The sequence below is a fragment of the Rattus rattus genome, chromosome 7 (genome assembly GCF_011064425.1).
Source record: "Rattus rattus isolate New Zealand chromosome 7, Rrattus_CSIRO_v1, whole genome shotgun sequence".
Taxonomy (NCBI): Eukaryota; Metazoa; Chordata; class Mammalia; order Rodentia; family Muridae; genus Rattus; species Rattus rattus.
The window spans coordinates 2239866-2259948 of record NC_046160.1 but is presented as its reverse complement, the minus strand read 5'-3'; the positions used below and the strand labels follow the sequence as shown (position 1 = coordinate 2259948).

The window sequence follows — 20083 nt, the reverse complement described above, 5'->3', positions numbered from 1 at the left end:
TTTCATTGGAGAAAAATCCAATTCTAGATGCAAGGTACTCTAATTTTTTCATTATTTCTTGTGATTCATTGTTAAAAAATATTGAATCTGTCCACACTGGGTTCTGAACCTGATCTACAAGCAGGATGCCCTTCCCTTCCCCAGGGAACAACCCACTTCTACTCTTAAACATGTATTCTTATTTTTTAACCTTTTCTTATTCCATCACTAAGAAATACCTGCAGATGAGATCTTTTCCAAATATATCAAGGAAAATATCCTTGGAGAGAAAAATCATCTGAATGTATTTGTATGAAGTTGTTCTCTGTTAGAAGAAAATCATCTCTAATCTTTGAGGATAAACACTCTTATATTAACTTTGTTTTCTAGAAACAGAATATCAATTTGATCTTTGCCATAACTGTTTGAAATGAAGTGAAATGAAGTATACTAAATTGTTAAAAGAAAGAGCATAGAGAATGGAGGAAATTTGTCAAATAAATGTGAGCTTTTGAGTAAAATAAATCTATATAATGAGTATAATAAGTCTCCAATAACAAAGATCATTGAATTATGCTAGATAATTTATTTTTTTTTGGCAAAGAAACTATTCAACTCTATATTTTGCTCTGAGATGTAATATCTGTGTCTTTAACAGTTACCCTGGATATCTTTAAACTTACCCTGGATAGGGGTTCCAAAAAAATAACTATCCCCCTGACTGGAAAAGTAAATCTTGGGGACATCTTGCTTTATACGAATCAAATTTTGAGTCTTCCTTCTCTCAGAAAAAAAGTCTTCCCAAATGATTCCTAAGCTCTGCTTTGTAGCTCATGCTGACACTCAACCTATTGCTACAGGTAACTCTGCCAACTTCCCTGACATTGCCCCTTCATTTCCACTCTCATTTCTAGTTCTTGTTGACTTTTTTTTTCTTTTTTTCCTTCAATAATTCACTGGTAACTCTACCTCCATCGACCCTCCTTATTGCTGCCACATCAACCTTCCCATTGTGTTGTAGATCATTATTGTTGTGTTGTTAATGTTTGTGTGTCTATATGTGTTTGTAGATGTGCATATACTGTGGGATGTGTGTTTTTGGAAAACAGCTTTATGGGGTTGGTTTTCTCTTTTTCTCCTAATGCAGATTCTAAGGATCTAATTCTGGTCCTCCAGCTTGCCTGGCAAGCAGTTTTAGCTTTTGAGCAGTCCGACAAGCACCCACTGAGTCCTGCTTTATTCAATATCCCATTCCCTCTGCAATCTAAACTTGAAGTACCTGCACATGAATTATACTACGAAACTTAAAACTGGTTTTTCCCAGCATTGTTTCCCAGGCAGATGACTGAGACTATGTCACCTTGGCCTTCAGTCCTCTCAGTTACTGTCATTTCTCTGCCCTTGTCTTTCCCTGCCATGCCATCAGTGTTTGCAGTGCACACTACAGTTTCTTATGAATGTCTTGCTTCTGCCATTGCTGCATTTCAAGACTCGATTTAATTTTAAATGTTTAACTCAATTTCTACCTTGATAATATATTCATCTAATTTTCAGACAAAAGTCAGTATGATCGTGAAATCCTGACAATTTTGCATTTTTTTACTGAATTTTTTTTTGTCAGTGCTTTGCAGGTGGACCTCTTTGTCAATTTAAATATAAATTTTCAAAGAGATAATCATGACCAAAGTACTTTTAAAAATCTCACTTTCTCTTAGTAGGACTCAGGAATTGTTAGTTGAGTCATTTAATGTAGACATAAAGAATAGTTCAGATTCCACCAAAAAATCATTCTAATAGAAGGTGTGGTAGAAGTTGTATTGATTTAGCATTCATATGTTTCTGGTTGCCTTCCTCTTAGAAACATGCAGTAAAGTTTATCAATGGATATCTCTTCTACTGATCTCTTTAGCGAACACAAAGCCCACTAGGAGAGTGTAGCACAATGACACTGTTGTCTATATGACAGAGTAAGTCATGGTTTTAGTTTATATACTCTGCATTTATCTGTAGTAAGAGGTAGAGAGATAAGTTAACAATGAAGAAGCTATTTGAGATATCAATATATGATAATACAGATTCATCTCTTAGTTTTCTTTTGAAGTTAGAGGTGTTAATCCCTTATGGGGAATTAGTTTGATATTATCCTGACTTGAGCTGTCTGGGTATCCAGTCACACTTGGTACAATGTCATATCCAAGTATAGCCTAGCACGTGCAGCCCCTGTATCAGTTTACATTATGGAGACGTTTTACTCTTTCAGACCCACCTATTTTAGGCCCTGGTGTTATTTTAGGATGAAGGATACATTCACTTGCCTGTAGAACACAGCCAAGTTAGTCGACCACCCCATCTCTACTCCCAATAAACTCAGTAATCCCTGTTTATACTTCCCACTGTATGTATCTCACTCCGTGCCGGCTTGTCTCTGAGTCACCACCCAAGGATTGCTATGAGCAGAGAACTTCTCGAAAGAAAATCCTTTTTCTTGACTATTGCTGCTTTTATGTGTTCTGATCTGACACTTTCCTCCCACATCCAACTCCAACTCCAGATAAAGAACAAACAACAACAACAACAACAGCAACAGCAACAACAACAACAACAACAACAGAGCCTATAGCTTTCCTCAAAGCAGAGGCAATTGAATTTAAAGATGAGAATTTTGTCAGTGTGAACAAGGGCCTTCTTGTTTCTTGAGTCATTGTTCATTGGTTTCTGGCATTGCTATTGTCAAAACCAGGAAAGAAAGCTGGGCATAACACAGTGACAGTGTTTGCCCAGCACTCAGCAGATCCTGGAATCAATCTCCAGTACTGAAGATAAATTGGAATGAAAGCTCTCATTTATCATTACAATATATTAATAACTGGAATCTAGGAAATGCACTCAAATTTAGAAAGCATTTGTATAAGCATTGTTTTCTTTGAATTTGCCTGTTGAGTTAGTAGTCATGAACACAAAGTTCATTCTGCTAACATCCTGAGCTTCAGGACAATAGTGCCCAACAACAGGGGAATCACACTGAGAGTCTGGTCTTCTGAAACTAGGATTCTTTCAGTTAATACATCCTGGCTTATACAGTTTACACTCAAAAGGCTACTCCTACAAAGCATAGGAAATTTTAGAAAGTTAGAGCCAGTTGAGAAAGTAACGGTGGTATTAGTGGAATTCCCTCAAGATGACGGATTCTCGGGACAGAGAGAGGTGTATCTGCATACTGAGAAAACCCAGAAGAAAAAAACCACTCAATTTTCTCTCATAATCATAACAACTTCGTATCAACTTCTGACCAGTGGTTAAAATTTTTATGACACAACTATTTAATTTTTGGATGCAAGGGCCAAGTTTCAACTGCTATTCACAGAGAATAAAATTAGAAAGCTGCAGCTATCCCTGTCATTCCTGAGACTAATATTTTCATGTGAAGGATAAACACCCCAAAAGGGCAAACTTTGAGAGTCAAGATTTTTATTATGTTATGGAAATACTAAGAATGATCTCCATTCTGACATTTAATTTCTAGCTAAAATTTTTGAGGAAAAATTGCCTATAGAAGACTTTTTGTTTTTACAGGATTCTTCAAGATATAACATGAAGACAGATTTTGTTTATGTGTTTGGCCAGCGGACTGAGGAAACCCTGGTGGACATGCAAAATGGAGAATAATGAAAGGAAAATGCAATGGAGGTTCATGTGGTAATCCATCTTCTTTTAAACCTACTCTATGCCAGTGACACTGGCAGATGGGGCAGGAGTTCAGGCAAATAAATCCATGTCAAGCTAACTTCCATTTGTGGCTTTACAATTTAAATTTGACATTTGGCTTTCAAGAGAAAGTCAGGTAGAATTTTTATCTTTTTTGTGTTTTTGTCCCCAGCAGGCCTGCATACCCCTAGTAGTGTTTGCTTCTTCACTTTGTGGTATGATACCCACTTGAACTGCAGGTGACATTGCTAAAACCACAAATACTGACAAAGTTTGCATGTGGATTTTCACTAAGCTTGGGAGAAATTTGACTTCCCCAAGCTGTTCAGGACACTGACATGCTATGACTATCTAGACCTCACTAGTGAGCAAAGCCTCCTCAGGAAGAGGGAATTACTGGGTCAGCACAATCTTTCCAACATCAGAAGCGTGCAGTGGCCCCCGTAACCCCGTCGCCAAGGCTACTTTTTTCTCTACTACTTTTACTAAAACTATTCTGAATGACAAAAATGAAATAAAGACAGTTGGCTGGGTGCGGTAGTGAATAGTTTTAATCCCAGCACTAGGAGGTTAGGAAGTAGCAACCAGAAGCAGAAAGATTGATTTCTGTGAGTCCTAGGCCAGCCTGATCTACAGACTGAGTTACAGGACAATCAGAACTACTCAGAAAAACCCTGTCTAAAGAAACAATGTAAAAGAGAAAGACAGAGAATTGGAAATGATTTCTCATACTGAAGATGTAAACGTTATGAAGTCAGTCACGAGACCTATGCAAATCTATTGTTTCCTGAATTTTTTATGTTGTTTTGGCTAATGTTTTGATTTTTTAATGAATATTTTATGCTCAATAATTTAATTTCTTCATCTCAAATCAATTGAAAATGTATGTTGGGTCCATGGTTCTCCCGTTGTTCCAAATTAAAGAGAAAAGCTGGAGAGACGGCTCAGTGGTTAGAGCACTGACTGCTCTTCCAGAGGACCTGAGTTCAATTCCCAGCAACCACATGGTGGCTCACAGCCATCTGTAATGGGATCTGGTGCCCTCTTCTGGTGTGTCTGAAGACAGCTACAGTGTACTCATATAAATAAATAGTTCTTTAAAAAACAAACAAACAAACAAACAAAAAACCCTCAGCTATGGCTCAGCCCTTAAAAGCACTGACTGCTCTTCCAGAGGTCCTGAGTTCAATTCCCAGCCACATGGTGGCTCACAACCATCTGTAATGGAATTTGATGCCCTCTTCTGTTGTGTCTGAAGACAGCTAAATGTATATGTATATGTATATATAATAAAATTAAATACATTAAAAATTAAATAAAATTCAAATTTAAGTGAATTTGTATTTCCTATAATGGCCTATTTAATACAAGTCAAAAATATATGTATACTTTGATATACATGGATAAAAAGTATATTTGTCATTCATCACTGTTATTCTGGATAGTTTGAAACTATTCAGCAGTACAGAGCAACAGTAAAGCAGTATTCATGGTTTACAAACACTGACTAGAGCTTCTAAAATATCATATATTTACTTTTTCCTTAAGAATTAGACCTTTTTCTGTATGTTTTTAACTTAAAATATTTCTTTAGGAGCACAGGCTGTCTTCACAGAGAACTTGGGTTGGGTTCTCAGCATTAACACCGTGACTCCCAATCACCAGGAATGCCAGTTCTAAGAAAGGCACCTGATAAAGTCTTCTGTCCTCTGAAGACACCAGGCATGCAGTGTCGTGCAAATATACATGCAGATGAAAGAACCATACAGATAAATCAGAACAAAATGATCAATACTAAAAGAATATAATGTGAACTAGGACTTTTCATATAATGAGTGTGCACTGCTCTCCCAATACAGAAAGACAGCTCCCCTTGTTCCTCGGCAGCACTTCCTAGTATTCCCTGCAGGGTGGAGAGACAGAACCGACAGGATTACACAGAGAAAATATTAAATAACTTGGTACAGCTGAAGAGAAATGTGAGCATGAAGAATGGATACATTTCTAGAAGTGATGAATAAAAGTGGTGTGTGGAAATGTTGAGAGACAGAAGGGCATGGCTCCACGGAGAGGAAAGCCTGCGGGACTGCCTGGAGATGGAGGAATGTTGAGTCTCCTAGAGTGAACGTGGACATCATTCATAGGCATTACAGTGAGAACTCACACAGAGAAGTCTCACATGAACACAGGAAAGTACCCTTAAAGAATGAAGATGACATATCTGTTGGACCTGTAGTATGAAGTCACATTTGTCCTCTGTCATCACTTACACTAAAACAAGAATAAGAAGAGACAGAAGTTGAAATATACTGTGCTTTCTTCTGCTATTACAACCACTATCATATCTTGATTTCTGAGATTTGATTAATTTTACTTAATTTAAAAATATGTGTGTATTCCTGTGTGGGAACCTGCACATCACTGGGGAAGAAAAAACACCATGTGGTTGGAGTTACAGGCAGTTTTGAGTCATGGAACCCATGTGGGTTCTAGGAACCAAATGTGGGTCTTCTACAAAGGCATTCCATGCTCTTAAATGCTGATCTGTCTCGTCAGTCTTCAGTATTTAAATTTTTTCATTAAAGATGATTTTATAATAGTAAATAATTATAGAGTTGCCTTAAAAGAGAAATCAAATATATTTGGTGGACCTGTACATAGTTTAAATACCTCAACACTACCCACTTTGAAGAGTTGGCTTGAGGCAAAACGTGGCATTGTGGCTTGATTATATTATTTGATGTAATACTTCATATAGAAATCCTTAATCTGATGCTTGATAGCCAAGCACATAATAAATGACAACAATGACAAGAATTATACTGACAAAGGTAACTTACTACTTTGAAAAGAAGTGAAGAAAGACAGATCTATGCAAGGTGCTTGCTTCATGAATATACTGTTTTGAATATCACCGTTGTCCATGATTCGTATTCATATCCCAGCAAAAATCAAATAATTATGTCATGTACCATCAAGCTTTTCAGAAACAGATGGAAGCATGCCTGCTGGGTTTATAAATGTAATGGTCTGTGATACAATAGACACAGTGTGTCAGTACAGGAACTTAGAGTGTCTGAATTTCCAGAACATAAAAGGACATCCAAGATGTCCGTGTGTTTGATGAATGAGGAGGAGTCAGGAGTTAGGACGGGAGAGGAAGAAGGCACCTCCTTTGGATAAACTAGAATTGTTAGCCTCTGATATCTTAGCAACTGCTAAGAAATTAAAGAGTCCAGATGGGGTTGGCCTGTGTAAAATTATAAGGAAATTTGGTGAATAAAAGAAAAACAGCTATCCTATTTGGAATTAGCATTGTAAGCATTGTGAACTATCAAAGAGTAGACCGGCTTACTTAATGTGCATGGAATATACTAGCTTTTAGAGTGTCATACATACTAGTACTTAAATATCACTATCATCATTGTCTTAGTATATTATTTCACTTCTGTAAGCCTTACTTTACATTGCTCACCTGTAACAAGTACCTAGGTTCTACCTCTTCAACAAATTTTCATAATTAACATAAAAACATGTTTTAAAAATCACATGTAAATCTTTCATCTCATACTTACTTAAGGAGATGTGGTAGATGCTGGAAAGTCATGGGGTCCCCTAGGTACATATGGGACATTGCTAAAGTACATCCGATAACAAAATGTACCCTTAGTTAGAACATAACATTGCTTCTTGTATTATATTTAACTTAAAAAGCACAGCAATTGATTGAAAAGGCCAAGAAAGGCCAAATTTTTAAACAGACACACTGAACAGCCACATCCACATGGTTTATAGCAAGGCCTGATGGTACTAGCATAGCCTATATGCAGCCCTAAAAGTCCAGTCCAGCATGAAAAGCAAAGGGCCATCAGCAGTACCCGTGATATCTGTGCTTTCCTACAAGAGAAAAGGTTGCAGAAATGTCTTTAGAGAACTTTTGCAGGGTCCTTCATATCAAGTCAATTTACCTTTCCAGTCTGTTACTACATTAATGAGTTGCATTTTCTGAAGTGGTCAATAAACTGTAGAATCATTCTGCATCTTTGTAAATGATAGACTAGCCAGATGGCTGAACTCTTCTTAAGTGAGAGAACTACTTGAAAATCAGTGTCCCTCCTTTGTGAGATACTAATAGCGAACAATTGTAGTACTATCCAGGCGCCAGCTGGGGCTCTCTGTTGTTTAGTTGGGATCACAGGAGCCTGGTATGAATCCTCACAAATCTATTGAGGGCAAAAATCTAAGTTCCTCTTGCCTTATGAATGTCTTGTGGATGTCTGGGAGCCTTAGACTATGGCTTTCAGCTTTGTAATCACAGATCCACGGCAATGCACTCACTTCTCCTGACTCAAGTGTTTTTACTCTCTTCATGCAATTCTTTTAGCATAACTTGGTTTCCATAGTCTCACTATCTCCATGGATTTGTACATTATCCTTATACTCAACTGAAGAGATGGGCAAATCCTGTCCCTTGAGTCCTACACAGAAAGTTAGATCAATTTTGGGGACCCTTTTAGACTTTGTATTTTGTCCTGAATACACAACTCAAATATCTCTTCCAACAAACTCAGTAGATGCATAATTACACACTGTGATTTTATCTCTCACCCTCATGTCTGACCCCAGAGAAGACTTATGTCCTGGTTAAATCTAATTTTCAAGAATTCGAGTCTAGAATCTTGAACCTAAGTGAGTCTTCAGTATCTATTTTACTGAAGGACAGCAAGGACATAGGGCTTCATACTCTCTTACTCCCACCTACCTTCCCCAAAAATGACAAACATGGAATGACAAGGAGGACAGCTCAGCTGCCTGGGAAGCCTATACGGCCTAGCAGATGTTCAAAGGAGATCCTGGTTCTACCAAGAGTCAGTCTCTCCCACGCCGTGCCCTCACTACTCTCCTTTCTCTCTCTTTTGTTTTCTTAAGATAGTCTGAGTATGTTTACGTGTCTTGTATAACAAAGACTAGTGTCTCACCTTCATCAAATGAGAAAGATCAAAGTGCCATGAAAACTATTTTAGAATGAGGAGATGGTTTAGAAGCTCTTGACCATGAAAGCCCAAGATCTAAGAAGGCTGCCTGATTCACTCTTGGCATCATCTGGAGAAAGGACAGAACTGACGATTGATCTCTACCTGGGCTGAGAACTCGCATATATCTTATTCTTACGAGTTCAGCTCTGAAACCCTGCAGCTTCACCACCCCATGGCAAATACGCACATGGCTCCAACCTTACAAATTTAGCTGTCTTACTGTCACCTTTGCCCATGGTAAACCTGGCCTTAGGTCTGGAAGGCACAAGAAAACAGGGCTCCACTCCCAGGACAGCTTTGCTCGGGGAGGTTCCAGGAAAGCTGCTTTTTTGGTGTAGGGTAGCCATAGCAGGTCTACAACTGCTCCAAGGATGCTAGCCAGGGCTAGTGGGTCAGAGCTCAGTTCCTGTTCTCTGAGAAGAAATAAGCATCAGGGAAGGGTTCATCCAGAAATGGTCAGGATTAAGGCCTTAGGGCTATATCAGAAGCTCTTTGTCTCAAACCCAGACTTGCCACTCTCACATTCTTTGAAAGAAAATCCACAAGTGTTTCAGAATGTTTTTAAAATTGACATTATGGGTCCTCAGTAGCAGTCAAGTGAGGCTGATATAAATAATAAAAGTTGATTCCCTTGGCCCATGTAAAAATGATGAATTATGGGACTCGAGAGATGGCTCAGGAGTTAAGACCACTTACAGACCTAGGTTTGGCTCTTATGAATATAGTGGTTCACAACCATTAGTGACTGTTCCAGGGAATCCAATTACCTCTTCTGACCTTGAGTCCTGGCTTCCTCCTCTGTGTGTACAAAGTATGCAAGTAGCATACATACATCAATGTGCATGAAGCACTCACACCCATAAAATAAATAAATTTTTAATTGTCTTAAAGGATCAGGAAGTAGAAGGCTGGATCTGAAGAACATTAATTGTACACGTGACTGGATCTAACAGTTATCCGCAGCTATCAGTTGTTCAGAGCATATCACTCTAGGCAGGGAAAGAAATGGGTTAAATCCTTGTGTCCTGTGATCCCAGTCAGTGATGGGAAGGGAAGTTTCAGGGTTGGAAGAGGTTAAACTAATGTAAATTAAACTCTGCCTAATGCAGCGAAGATTCTAAAGTTGATGCAAAAGATTTAAGCAAGACTGGGTTGTCAGTACAAGCTACAGACGTTCAGGCTCCAATAGTGTATGCCTGGAGCACAGATATGGACAGAAGAACACTCAGAGTAGGGGTAAGGCAGGCCACAGACAGTGTGTGCACCAGAGGAAGCATGTCTACCTAGAGGGTGAAACCAAACTGTCAGAGGTTTCACAGTCAAGAGGCTTGGGCAGAGTTCTGCAAAACCTGGGGATTCAATGGAGTCATCAAAAAGAAACAATGGCCTCATGTCTCTAGTTGTCTTCCAAGTAAACATGCTGTAACTCTTGTGTGGGGAAGGGAATAACAAAAATGTCATGTATTACTTTGACAGACTCACTGCCTTATTGTCTCTGTTTTGTTCTGTGGTGATTGCCTCCAAAGTGGTCCCTTTCCCCACTGAGCCTTGATTCTCAACTGCACTGCAGCCAAAAAAAAAAAAAAATCACTAAAGTGCACTGCCAACCACACTGTCCCCAGCTTCTGCAGGATGTTCAAAGCCCTACTCCATCAAAAGCAAAACACCCTGCTTCCTTCTGAGACACAGAGCACCTTCGGAATGCAGCATCCTTCTCCCGAGGTTTGTACTGCATTCGTGAAAGATCAGATTGGGCATTTATAGGCTATTTGTAAAGAAGTGAGACCAGCGCCCACAGCTGGGAAAACACCTGTTGATCCTAGAGCCACCCAGACGGGTCTGCTCACTGTGTTAAAATCCTGTGTTTGGGGGAATTTGAGATAAAGCAGAGAGCTCCAAAGCTGGACCCCTGCCAGTAATAAGACATTATCTCAGAGCAGAGCCAGCAGGCAGGGTAGAAACCTTTTTCTCAAAGGCGCGATGAGAAACAGGAGGAGGGAGGAGGGAGCAGGTGTCAGGGACTCCCAGGTTTTCTGGAGATTTCACATAGCAATTAGAACAAACTCCTTACCCTCTGAGAGCCCTCATGCTTAGCCACTGAAAAGCTTCACCAATTTTCTAATGGATCCTTAAAGTAACCTCACAAAAACTAAATGTTAGTAAATCTGATTACATCATAAACAAGAAGGCAACAGGTATTTCTTCCACTGTTAATATCAGTCCAGCGCTAAGGTTAGGCTCAAAGTCAAATTTTTATCTGAACATTTCCTATTTGAGCAAAAGAATCTAGCGAGGCAAATGGGCTATCCAAAGTCACACATGCTAAACAATGAGGCTCAGACATACTGAAACATGATTAAAACTTTGGAAGTGACAGCTCTCAGTAAAATGTGGGTTTTTTCTTTTTAATTGGATATTTTATTTATTTACATTTCAAATGTTTCCCTTTCATGGTTTCCCTTCTGGAAACCCCCTATCCTACCCTCCCTCCCCCAGCTTCTATGACGGTGCTCCCCCATCCACCCACCAACTCCTGCCTCCAAATCCTGGCATTTCCCTACACTGGGGCATCAAGTCTTCCCAGGACCAAGGGCCTCTCCTCCCATTGATGCACCACAAGGCCATCCTTTGCTACATATGCAGCTGGAGCCATGAGTCCCTCCATGTGTACTCTTTGGTTGGTAGTTTAGTCCCTGGGAGCTCTGGGGAGGTGTGGTTGGTTGATATTGTAGTTCTTCCTATGTGGTTGCAAACCCCTTCAGCTCCTTCAGTCCTTTCTCTAACTCCTTCACTGGCGACCCGTGATCAGTCCAATAGTTGTCTGGGAGCTTCTATCTCTGTATTTGTTACTCTGGCAGAGCGTCTCAGGGGACAGCTATATCAGGCTCCTGTCAGCTAGGTTTCTTGGCATCCGCGATAGTGTCTGGGTTTCAAAGCGCAATGTGAAAAGGTAGATCAGGCAGGTCCAGAGAATGAAGGCCACTAGGGACCAAACTGATCTGAGTTACAAAAACCAACAACAACGAAACAACAGCAAAAACAAAACAAAACAACAACAACAAACAAACAAACACACAAACAGGCTTAGGATGTAGGCAAATCTCCACTTAGAGATGTTCCAGAACTTTTTTTGTAATGGAAAGTACTGGCTGATTGGGGTTGGGGGTGGGGGGTGGTTGGGAACCCGGAACACAATAGCCCGCAGTTAGCTACCTTTAGGCTAAGATTTGAATGGAGATATGGAAAATGCTAAAAGGAAATGAGGAAAGAAATATTTTGGTATTTGTAAGAGGGAAAAAGGAGAAGGGGACAAGGTCTCCACCACCTGGCTGACCTAGATGTACCTAGTTACAAGGTGTAATTTTGCTTAGTGGCCACCTGAGGGCACTGTCTGCTATGCACCCAGGACTATGGTCAGGCCCCAGTCAAATTCAAAAAAGCCTCAATTTGCTGATAGATTAACTTAATACTTAAATAAGGACATCCATGAAAGATGGAGACCCAAACCTATTCGTCTGTCCTATTTTTATTCTTGAACTAGATAAATGAATAAGCAAGACTGACCTCAATTCATCTTCCCGAACACTCATAAGGATTACATACAATAACCTCATTTAAATCCATTGAGTATTTAATAGGGACTCAATAAATATCAGCTCCTTTGCCTATACTTTAACATACAAGTTGCCAAATTAGGACAAGAGAAGCACACGGAGGGATCGCATTATCTCACTAAAGGGGTCAGTACTCAAAAGTTCCAGAATAAATAGTCCTGCTGTGGGATCAGTACAGAGTGAGGGAATACTGTATCTTTCCTTGCATGTTATAGCTTGTACCTTGTACATAATAGCCAAAGGGAACAGGCATCAGCAGCTGGGAATACAGATGAAAACAAACTGTATCAGCAGAGAGAGGCATACGCGAGAGACTTGGGCAGTACTAGGAAAGATCATTTGAACAAGGTCATTAGCAAGGAATTCCTTTTTTTTTTTTTTTTTTTTGGATTGATACTTAGATTGAGGCTTGTTTGTAACTATTTCCATCTGAATCGAGGCGGGGAGGAGAGAGGTCTGGGTTTCACATTTCTACATTTACAAGATTAAACACAGTCGTGGACAAAAGCCTGAAGTACCGCCAAGGATAAATGTGAGTTTTACATTCTGGAAACAAAGACACTGTTTGCCTGCACAAGCAGAGCCAGCTAATCCGCTCCCAGACATAGTGCACGGCCCTATGCTGCCCTCTGGTGTTTCTTTTAGGTGTAGCAATGTAAGTGAAAGCGGCACAAACCTGATTTAACCAAGTGACTTCAAATGAGGACTGACCAAAGTCCTCAAATAAAAAGTGAGTTAAAGTTTGTATAACATAAATTGTGCCTTTTTTCAGGATGCTAATGCACGCCATGCCATGAAGATCTTTAAATAGACACTTGCTAACAGTTACTGGGCATCTTTGGAGTTATTCTGAGAAGAACATGGAATTCTGCACTTCAGGAACTACCAGGCATGGGTGTAGCTATGCTGCCTGGTCTCCCTGAGACTCCCTGGTCTTCACTGATTTGAATAATGTGTGGATAAATCAGAATACGTTAAACTCTCAGAGGGTGAATGTCAATGAAAATAAACCCACTGACTCAGATAAAATCTTTCTCCTGTTTCCTGCATTCCGACATGACTGGCATACACAGTAAGGTCCAGGCATGAAGCCCTGCATGTCTCACACCCATAAACCCATCCTAAGTTCCTGTGGTTACCCAGGAGCGAAGGAAATGGTTGTTTTCACTTGTGCTTTCTGTATCCCTCAAACATGGCTTCCTGAAAGAGTCTTCCTACTCAGTCTGGTTTCAGTGCCCACATGTGGTGCCTTAGCATCCTTCCCTGTCATGTCTTGTGTGTGAGTGCTCAGACTCAGTGTGTTCCTTGGCATAGTAACTCCATGGCAGCACCCTGCTATTCTCTCTCATGCTCTGTACCCTCAGTAGAGGTCAGTAAATAGCATCTGGTTAGCGTTGCAGCCCTGCAGACCAGGACATGATATGTTACACCATGTTCTCTCTCCACAGTGTTTCTTGGGGCTGCTGCTCCTATTAAAAAAACACACAGCCACTTATAAGCTGAAACTTCAGCCTAGTCTTCCTGACTGGTTCTCATTTTGTGACCTCATCTGATAGGTCTGAAACCACAGTGGCTTCACAGGACTTAGCAGGATAATTATTGGTATAAGTAAATTAGATAGATAGATAGATAGATAGATAGATAGATAGATAGATAGATAGATAGATAGATAGATAGATAGATGGATGGATGGATGGATGGATGGATGGATGGATGGATGGATGGATGGATGGATGGATGGAGATAGATAGATAGATAGATAGATAGATAGATAGATAGATAGATAGATAGATAGATAGATCGACCTGAAGAGGTAGATCTATAAGAAGCATGAGACCCACAGTTAGTATCCCAGAATCCACACAAAAAGCCTTCCTGGCCATACCCATGCCTGTAAACCAGTGCAGAGATGCAGAGATGCTGAGGCAAAACAAGAGGACAGCTGGGGATCCCAGCCCAATGAGAGACTGTGGTTCTAAGGGATATGTAGAGAATGATAGAACTAAGACACTCAACATCCTTTTCTAGGTCCAAACCTGCAGCACTACACACAGGAATGTGCCTGTGCACTCCCACACAAACACACACGTGCAAAGAAACGCACAAAACTACTCCTCTTAGGGATTGACCTCTGATTTAAATGGAGTTTTTGTTTTGTAAAACATTTAGTAAGAATCTCAGACTTAAAAATCTGTCTTTGTCCACTCTTCATGTAATTAATTCATGGTTTCAGTTTTTTAATATGGAAAATGCTTTTCTTACAATCAATATTAAAAGTAGTCCATGTTTTATGAAAATCTCTCTAAGATTTGTAAAGGCACACACTCCTATCAGAAAGAATCTTTGTAGCCTACTATTAAGCTTACATCCATTTTAATAAATAAAAGACAAACATTTGCTTTCAGGAATTGCTGTTGCAAACATCAGAAGAGGCACAACTTAAAGAATTTCATGGGGTTGGGGATTTAGCTCAGTGGTAGAGCGCTTGCCTAGCAAGCACAAGGCCCTGGGTTCGGTCCCCAGCTCCGGAAAAAAAAAAAAAAAGAATTTCATTGTCCATGGTCACCAACTGTGGCTATAAGTATTGAACTCTTCAAGCAATGGTGAACCCTATGCTTATAGTCATTTGAATCTCTGACATGGGCTTTGAGTTCTCTAGTGACAATCATGTATGTGTCCTGAGATCTCTCTGATATAAAACAGGCATTGTTTTGTTAGCTCATAATTGGCCTGGCCAGTAATCTGAACTTCAGTCTCCTGTTTCCTTAGAAATGGCCTCCTGAGTCCACCGGCATCCTCTGAATAACAATCAGATACTGAGCTCACTTTTGTCTCAGAAAGACAAGCAGAGAGGCTTGTTAAACTGCATCTCTTTGAATCTCCTGTTAGATTTGCAAAAGAGAGACCTTTGAACTAACAAGGGGTTGCCTATGAAAGAAGGGAGACAACATCACCACATACGTTACATGTGACGAATAAGGACCCAGCATTGTAAATATGAACCACAATTGCATAGAGCAAAACATTTTCTTCTTTCACCTTGTTTAGAAGGTAATTTTTTTCCCTAGAATGACAACTGCTGGATTTTCCTACTCCATTTCTGTAACTCTCCAATGCATTTATTTCTTAAATCAAAGGAAGCAGACCCATCAATATAAATGAACAGATTTTTAAAGTAAAATATGTCTGCAATGATATCTGAGAAGCTTTGCCACACACAACGACAAAGCACAAGAGAAGACAGGGAGCTGTGCTTAAATCTGCATTTACTCTTCTTCCCTAGAAGCTACTGCATCACTGGGTGGGGCACTCCAGCCTCACAGCAACTGCCCAATGCAACCTTCACCAATGCTTTTTGTCCTGCTCATTTTGTCAGGATATGTGGCTACGGTTCTCACAGAGACCCATTCAAATAGAATTTAATATTATATTATCCTATTGTTAACATGCCTTCTAAGTATTAATAAAATTATGTTTCAATAAAGAAAAAATGTCAGCTAAGATTCTCTTAAAAGCTCATTAAGCAGCTTTGTGTGTGTGTGTGTGTGTGTGTGTGTGTGTGTGTGAGAGAGAGAGAGAGAGAGAGAGATGAGAGAGAGAGATAGATGAAGCAGACAGGTAGATAGATGATAGATAGATAGATAGATAGATAGATAGATAGATAGATAGATAGATAGATAGACAGACAGATGACAGAGCTAGGTAGATAGGTAACAGTAACGTGTGTGTGTGTGTGTGTGTGTGTACGTGTGTGTGTGTGTGTGTGTATGTGTGTGTATTAGGGATGTGGTAAGGAAAATAAAGCTAACAGTGATTACAAGGGGTAAGTCAAGCTCACAGACATCAGTAGAAGTGTCTGACATCATCCAGGAAATCTGACCAAAACAGGAGAATAAAACCAAAAGGGTCTAGAAATTCAATACATATCTGGTTCTTTTTAACTTCAAATTGATAGAAAAGGATCAAGACTGAAGAAACCTCCAGGTGCCTACTTTTCCTAATAATATCAAGATTATGAGCACATTTTCCTCATTTTTAATTTTTAATCATGCATGCATTCTTAGGTGTTGCATTTTTGAACTGTTATTAAAAATACATATGTTCGTGCCACATTAAAGGAAGAACAGAGACTTGTGTGTTGTATTATTAATCATGTGCAAAACCGAAGTCTGGTCAGCCTTTGCAGGCGGGGATGTGCCCTAAGCAATGGCTCCTCGTTGCTTGCGCACAGACATTGCAGGGATGCTGGAACGACGACGTAGACGGTACTTACTCTTGAGGTCTAAGTTTCTGGCTCCCGCAGTGATTTGTGTTGTGATTTTTGTGTCGATCTTTACTGTGTGGAGATTGCTGGTGTCCCTTGATATCATCACATTGTGCCACTGATTGTCGTTGAGTGGTTTGTTTGAGCTCCCTTTGATGAGGTTAGCACCATTTCCCAAGTCAAACACATAATGTAAGTACCTAGAGAGAAAAGGAGATAGGCAAAAGAGACATTGCTTTCTGAATGAACAAAGACGGTAAACAAGACACCACACACGGACACTTTGGGTGAACTCATCCTTCTAGAGTCTTTGGCTGCACGACAAACTAAAAGGGGACAGTATTGCCTTTCACTAGGATTTCTCCATTTCTACCGTCATTTCATTTGGTTAGTCACACTGGCATGGCAATTCTTCTCATGGGAGGTGTGTTCTCAGGGGTCAACATGACATTCTATGTGTACTTCCTACTCCATTTGTCTTTCTGGTCCATCAAGACCTCTGAACATGTGTTTATGATCATCCCAGGAAACTGATTGCCATGGTTTTGTGTTGCATTTTCATATCAACTTGAACTCAGGTTCTATGTTGATGTGTGCATTGTGTGTATACGTATATATGTATACACACATATTCACATGTATAAATATATATAATATCTGTATACATAATATATACATATATACATATATATAGAGAGAGAGGGGGAGAGGGAGAGAGAGGGGGGAGAGAGGGAGAGAGATTCTATGTTGGAAGGTATCTGAGAAGTACCCAAGTGTGGCAAGAGAAACATACATATTTGTGTGATCTGCTATCTAGTCTATAGTAAGTGTACAATAATATTCATTGGATGGATAAATAAATGTCCAAATTACTGAAGATGTGTCCATTGGCCATTACGCTTTCAGAATGTTTTATTTACACACCATTCTTTTTGAACTATTCATCACATAATTAATACTAAGTTAATTAAATAACTAATATAATTAAACTGAATTAGCTACTTGTTTGAGTCCATAATGGCCTACCAATAATTGTGTAGAATTAGTGTTCAAATTCAGGTAATACACATTTGATGTATGAGAGTCATAAGAGTTCTACCATGAACTAAAATTGACTTGTCTTCACATATATAACTGTACCTACAAATGACTGCATTGTTTTCTATTTACTGAAGATATCTAGTAAAGGTCATAAAAAAACTGAGTAGCTTGACTTTTTTCTCCTGCCTACAACTGTATTAAGTCAATGTACTGTTTGTCATATAAATAGGGATAGTGGCATTCACTTTTACATAGTTTTTTTCTCGTTTCATTGAACTGACATGTACATACCCTTTAACTAATTCAACCACAATAAAGTCATTTCCATCCCCACTGTTATACAGAATTAGTCCATCTAGGGATGTTGTCTTGAATTGGAAAAATAGATGCATAGAAGTGTAGGCTTGCAATGTAGCTAAGGCAACATAGCTTGATTTGGTCTTGAAGGTGACAGGATCCGCGATGATGTTCCTGAATCCAAACCTGGCATTGAGTTCACAATAATCTATATCACCATTTTTGCACAAGTCAATGTATGCCATTCCATTAAATGTGAGGCTTTGCAGGTGCCCGATGAAGTTGGAGGGGACAGAAGAAAGATAGCGTCGCTCTGTGATGATGCCTGTCTCTATGTTATGGAACTCCAGCCTTGTGTGGTCACCTGCCATTTGGCCTAAAAGAAAAGAAAACACATCGCTATATTGTGCATCTAAAAGACACTTCCAACACAGATTTTCACAGTAATAGTATATTTCAAAATATAAAATGTAGGTAACTTACTTGATAGATGTTACATGTAGCAAGAATGTTTAAGGATAAGATGGCCATACATACTAAAATATATACTAAAATCCCCTAGTCAAGTTTTAATACCCATGTAAATTTTAGATATAATAAAATTTCTCCTCATGCCTAGGAATGTTGATGCTTTTTTGTCATTCTAGGACTCGAAGGTTTAAGGTAAGTGGACTATGAGTTAGAAGCCAGCTTGACCTATAATACTGAATTCTGGGCCAGTCTGAGCTATATGAAAAAAACTGTGTCTTGACATAACAACAGCAACAACAAAATTCTCATTAATATGTTATCACATTCATAAAAAGTTAAATAAAGGAAGAATTAGAAAAGGAAGATGGTCGAGAATGAGGCAAAGGAGGTTAAGGACAGTGATTGCTCTAAAGAACTGCACATCCATTAACAATCCACACACCTCAGCTTTGTGCCTAAGTAGTATTTTTCTTATTTTCCTCCTTAAATAGTATGTTATTAAGTATTGTTCTATACCCTGTGTAAATAGGAAAGAACCACTGAACGTTTCTGTGATAATGATGTGCTTGAAATAAAAAATATTCTCTGCATTTTCCCTTTCTTGTTGAATATCCAGATAGTCTCCCAATTACTTTACAGATAATCTCTGTGCCTGGCCATGTTCCTCACATCTTTTCATTTTAAATAACCAATTAAGCACAAAGTATTAATTCAACTCACACTCAGTTCTGAGGAGAACGCAAGTGTTGTGAGTCCGCACAACCACAGGGGACCATCTCAAGCCTCCTGGTGGGGTACGCAGTGCGCATTACTCAGTGCCTATTCCATCCAGTTCCACCTCTCCTCTCTCACCTATCGCTCTGTCAGTGCTGTTAGTCACACTAATACCATATTTATCTTTGGAGTAATGATCGTATCTTCCTATAACCTCAAAATTAAATAAAAATATGAGAACTTTGTTTCTAAGCTGTGAAATACAGCATCCATGAAAATTAATCCTTTTTTGTGGATCATTTCCAACCTTATTCCCCACTAAACCATGTGTGCCTCACGTCGTGCTGTAACTCACAAAGGTCATGTAAATTGCAATCAAGTTTTACCATCCAAGGTTTCGGCTAGTTTCCTTATCCAATTTGGCATGATTGGAAATTTTATTAAGCTCATCCTATGTTATCATCCAGGATATTAATGAAAACATTAATTAGGGCTAATATCAGAATCAGTCCCTGAGAAAATGCATTGAATCATTTTCTAAGCTTAATAAATTTTGGAAGTACCTCTGTGGGCCCTCTGACTCTCTGACATGCTTTCATTTGGTTAATAAGAACAGCAAGCTGGATAGTAACTCAAGACAATGCTGTAGATAAATGTAACACACATACTTGGTTACACCAATTCACTTTAATGGTTTTAATTTCATTAGTGCAAAAGAAGTCTGCATTATGCTTAATTCTTACTCTCTGCGAATCGTCCTTTCTCCAACATGCCTCTTCAGCCCTCTTTGTTATGTTTCTTCCTAATCATTGGTTTGGTTTGATTTCTTCTCTACACAGTGAGAAGTAAACCCAGACTTTACTGAAGATGGCTATCTTCCCATCCACATACTATGAAGCCTCTGGTTATGTTACTTAAGTAAGATACTATTTATTGCCTTCTTTGCAATTCTGAATTTTCAT

The 20083-nt window shown here is 39.2% G+C and overlaps 1 protein-coding gene across 2 annotated transcripts in view; it reads right to left on the bottom strand.

Annotated features, from left to right (window-relative positions):
* Window positions 1-20083, bottom strand: part of Nrxn1 (neurexin 1) — a 1103898-nt gene that overhangs the window by 527216 nt on the left and 556599 nt on the right. For both annotated transcript variants that reach the window (XM_032907818.1, XM_032907826.1), the window contains 2 exons: window positions 17931-18312; window positions 16608-16798 (listed from right to left, as the gene is read on the bottom strand). In XM_032907818.1, the coding sequence (XP_032763709.1) occupies window positions 16608-16798; window positions 17931-18312 (573 nt within the window). The remainder of the gene's footprint in view (window positions 1-16607; window positions 16799-17930; window positions 18313-20083) is intronic.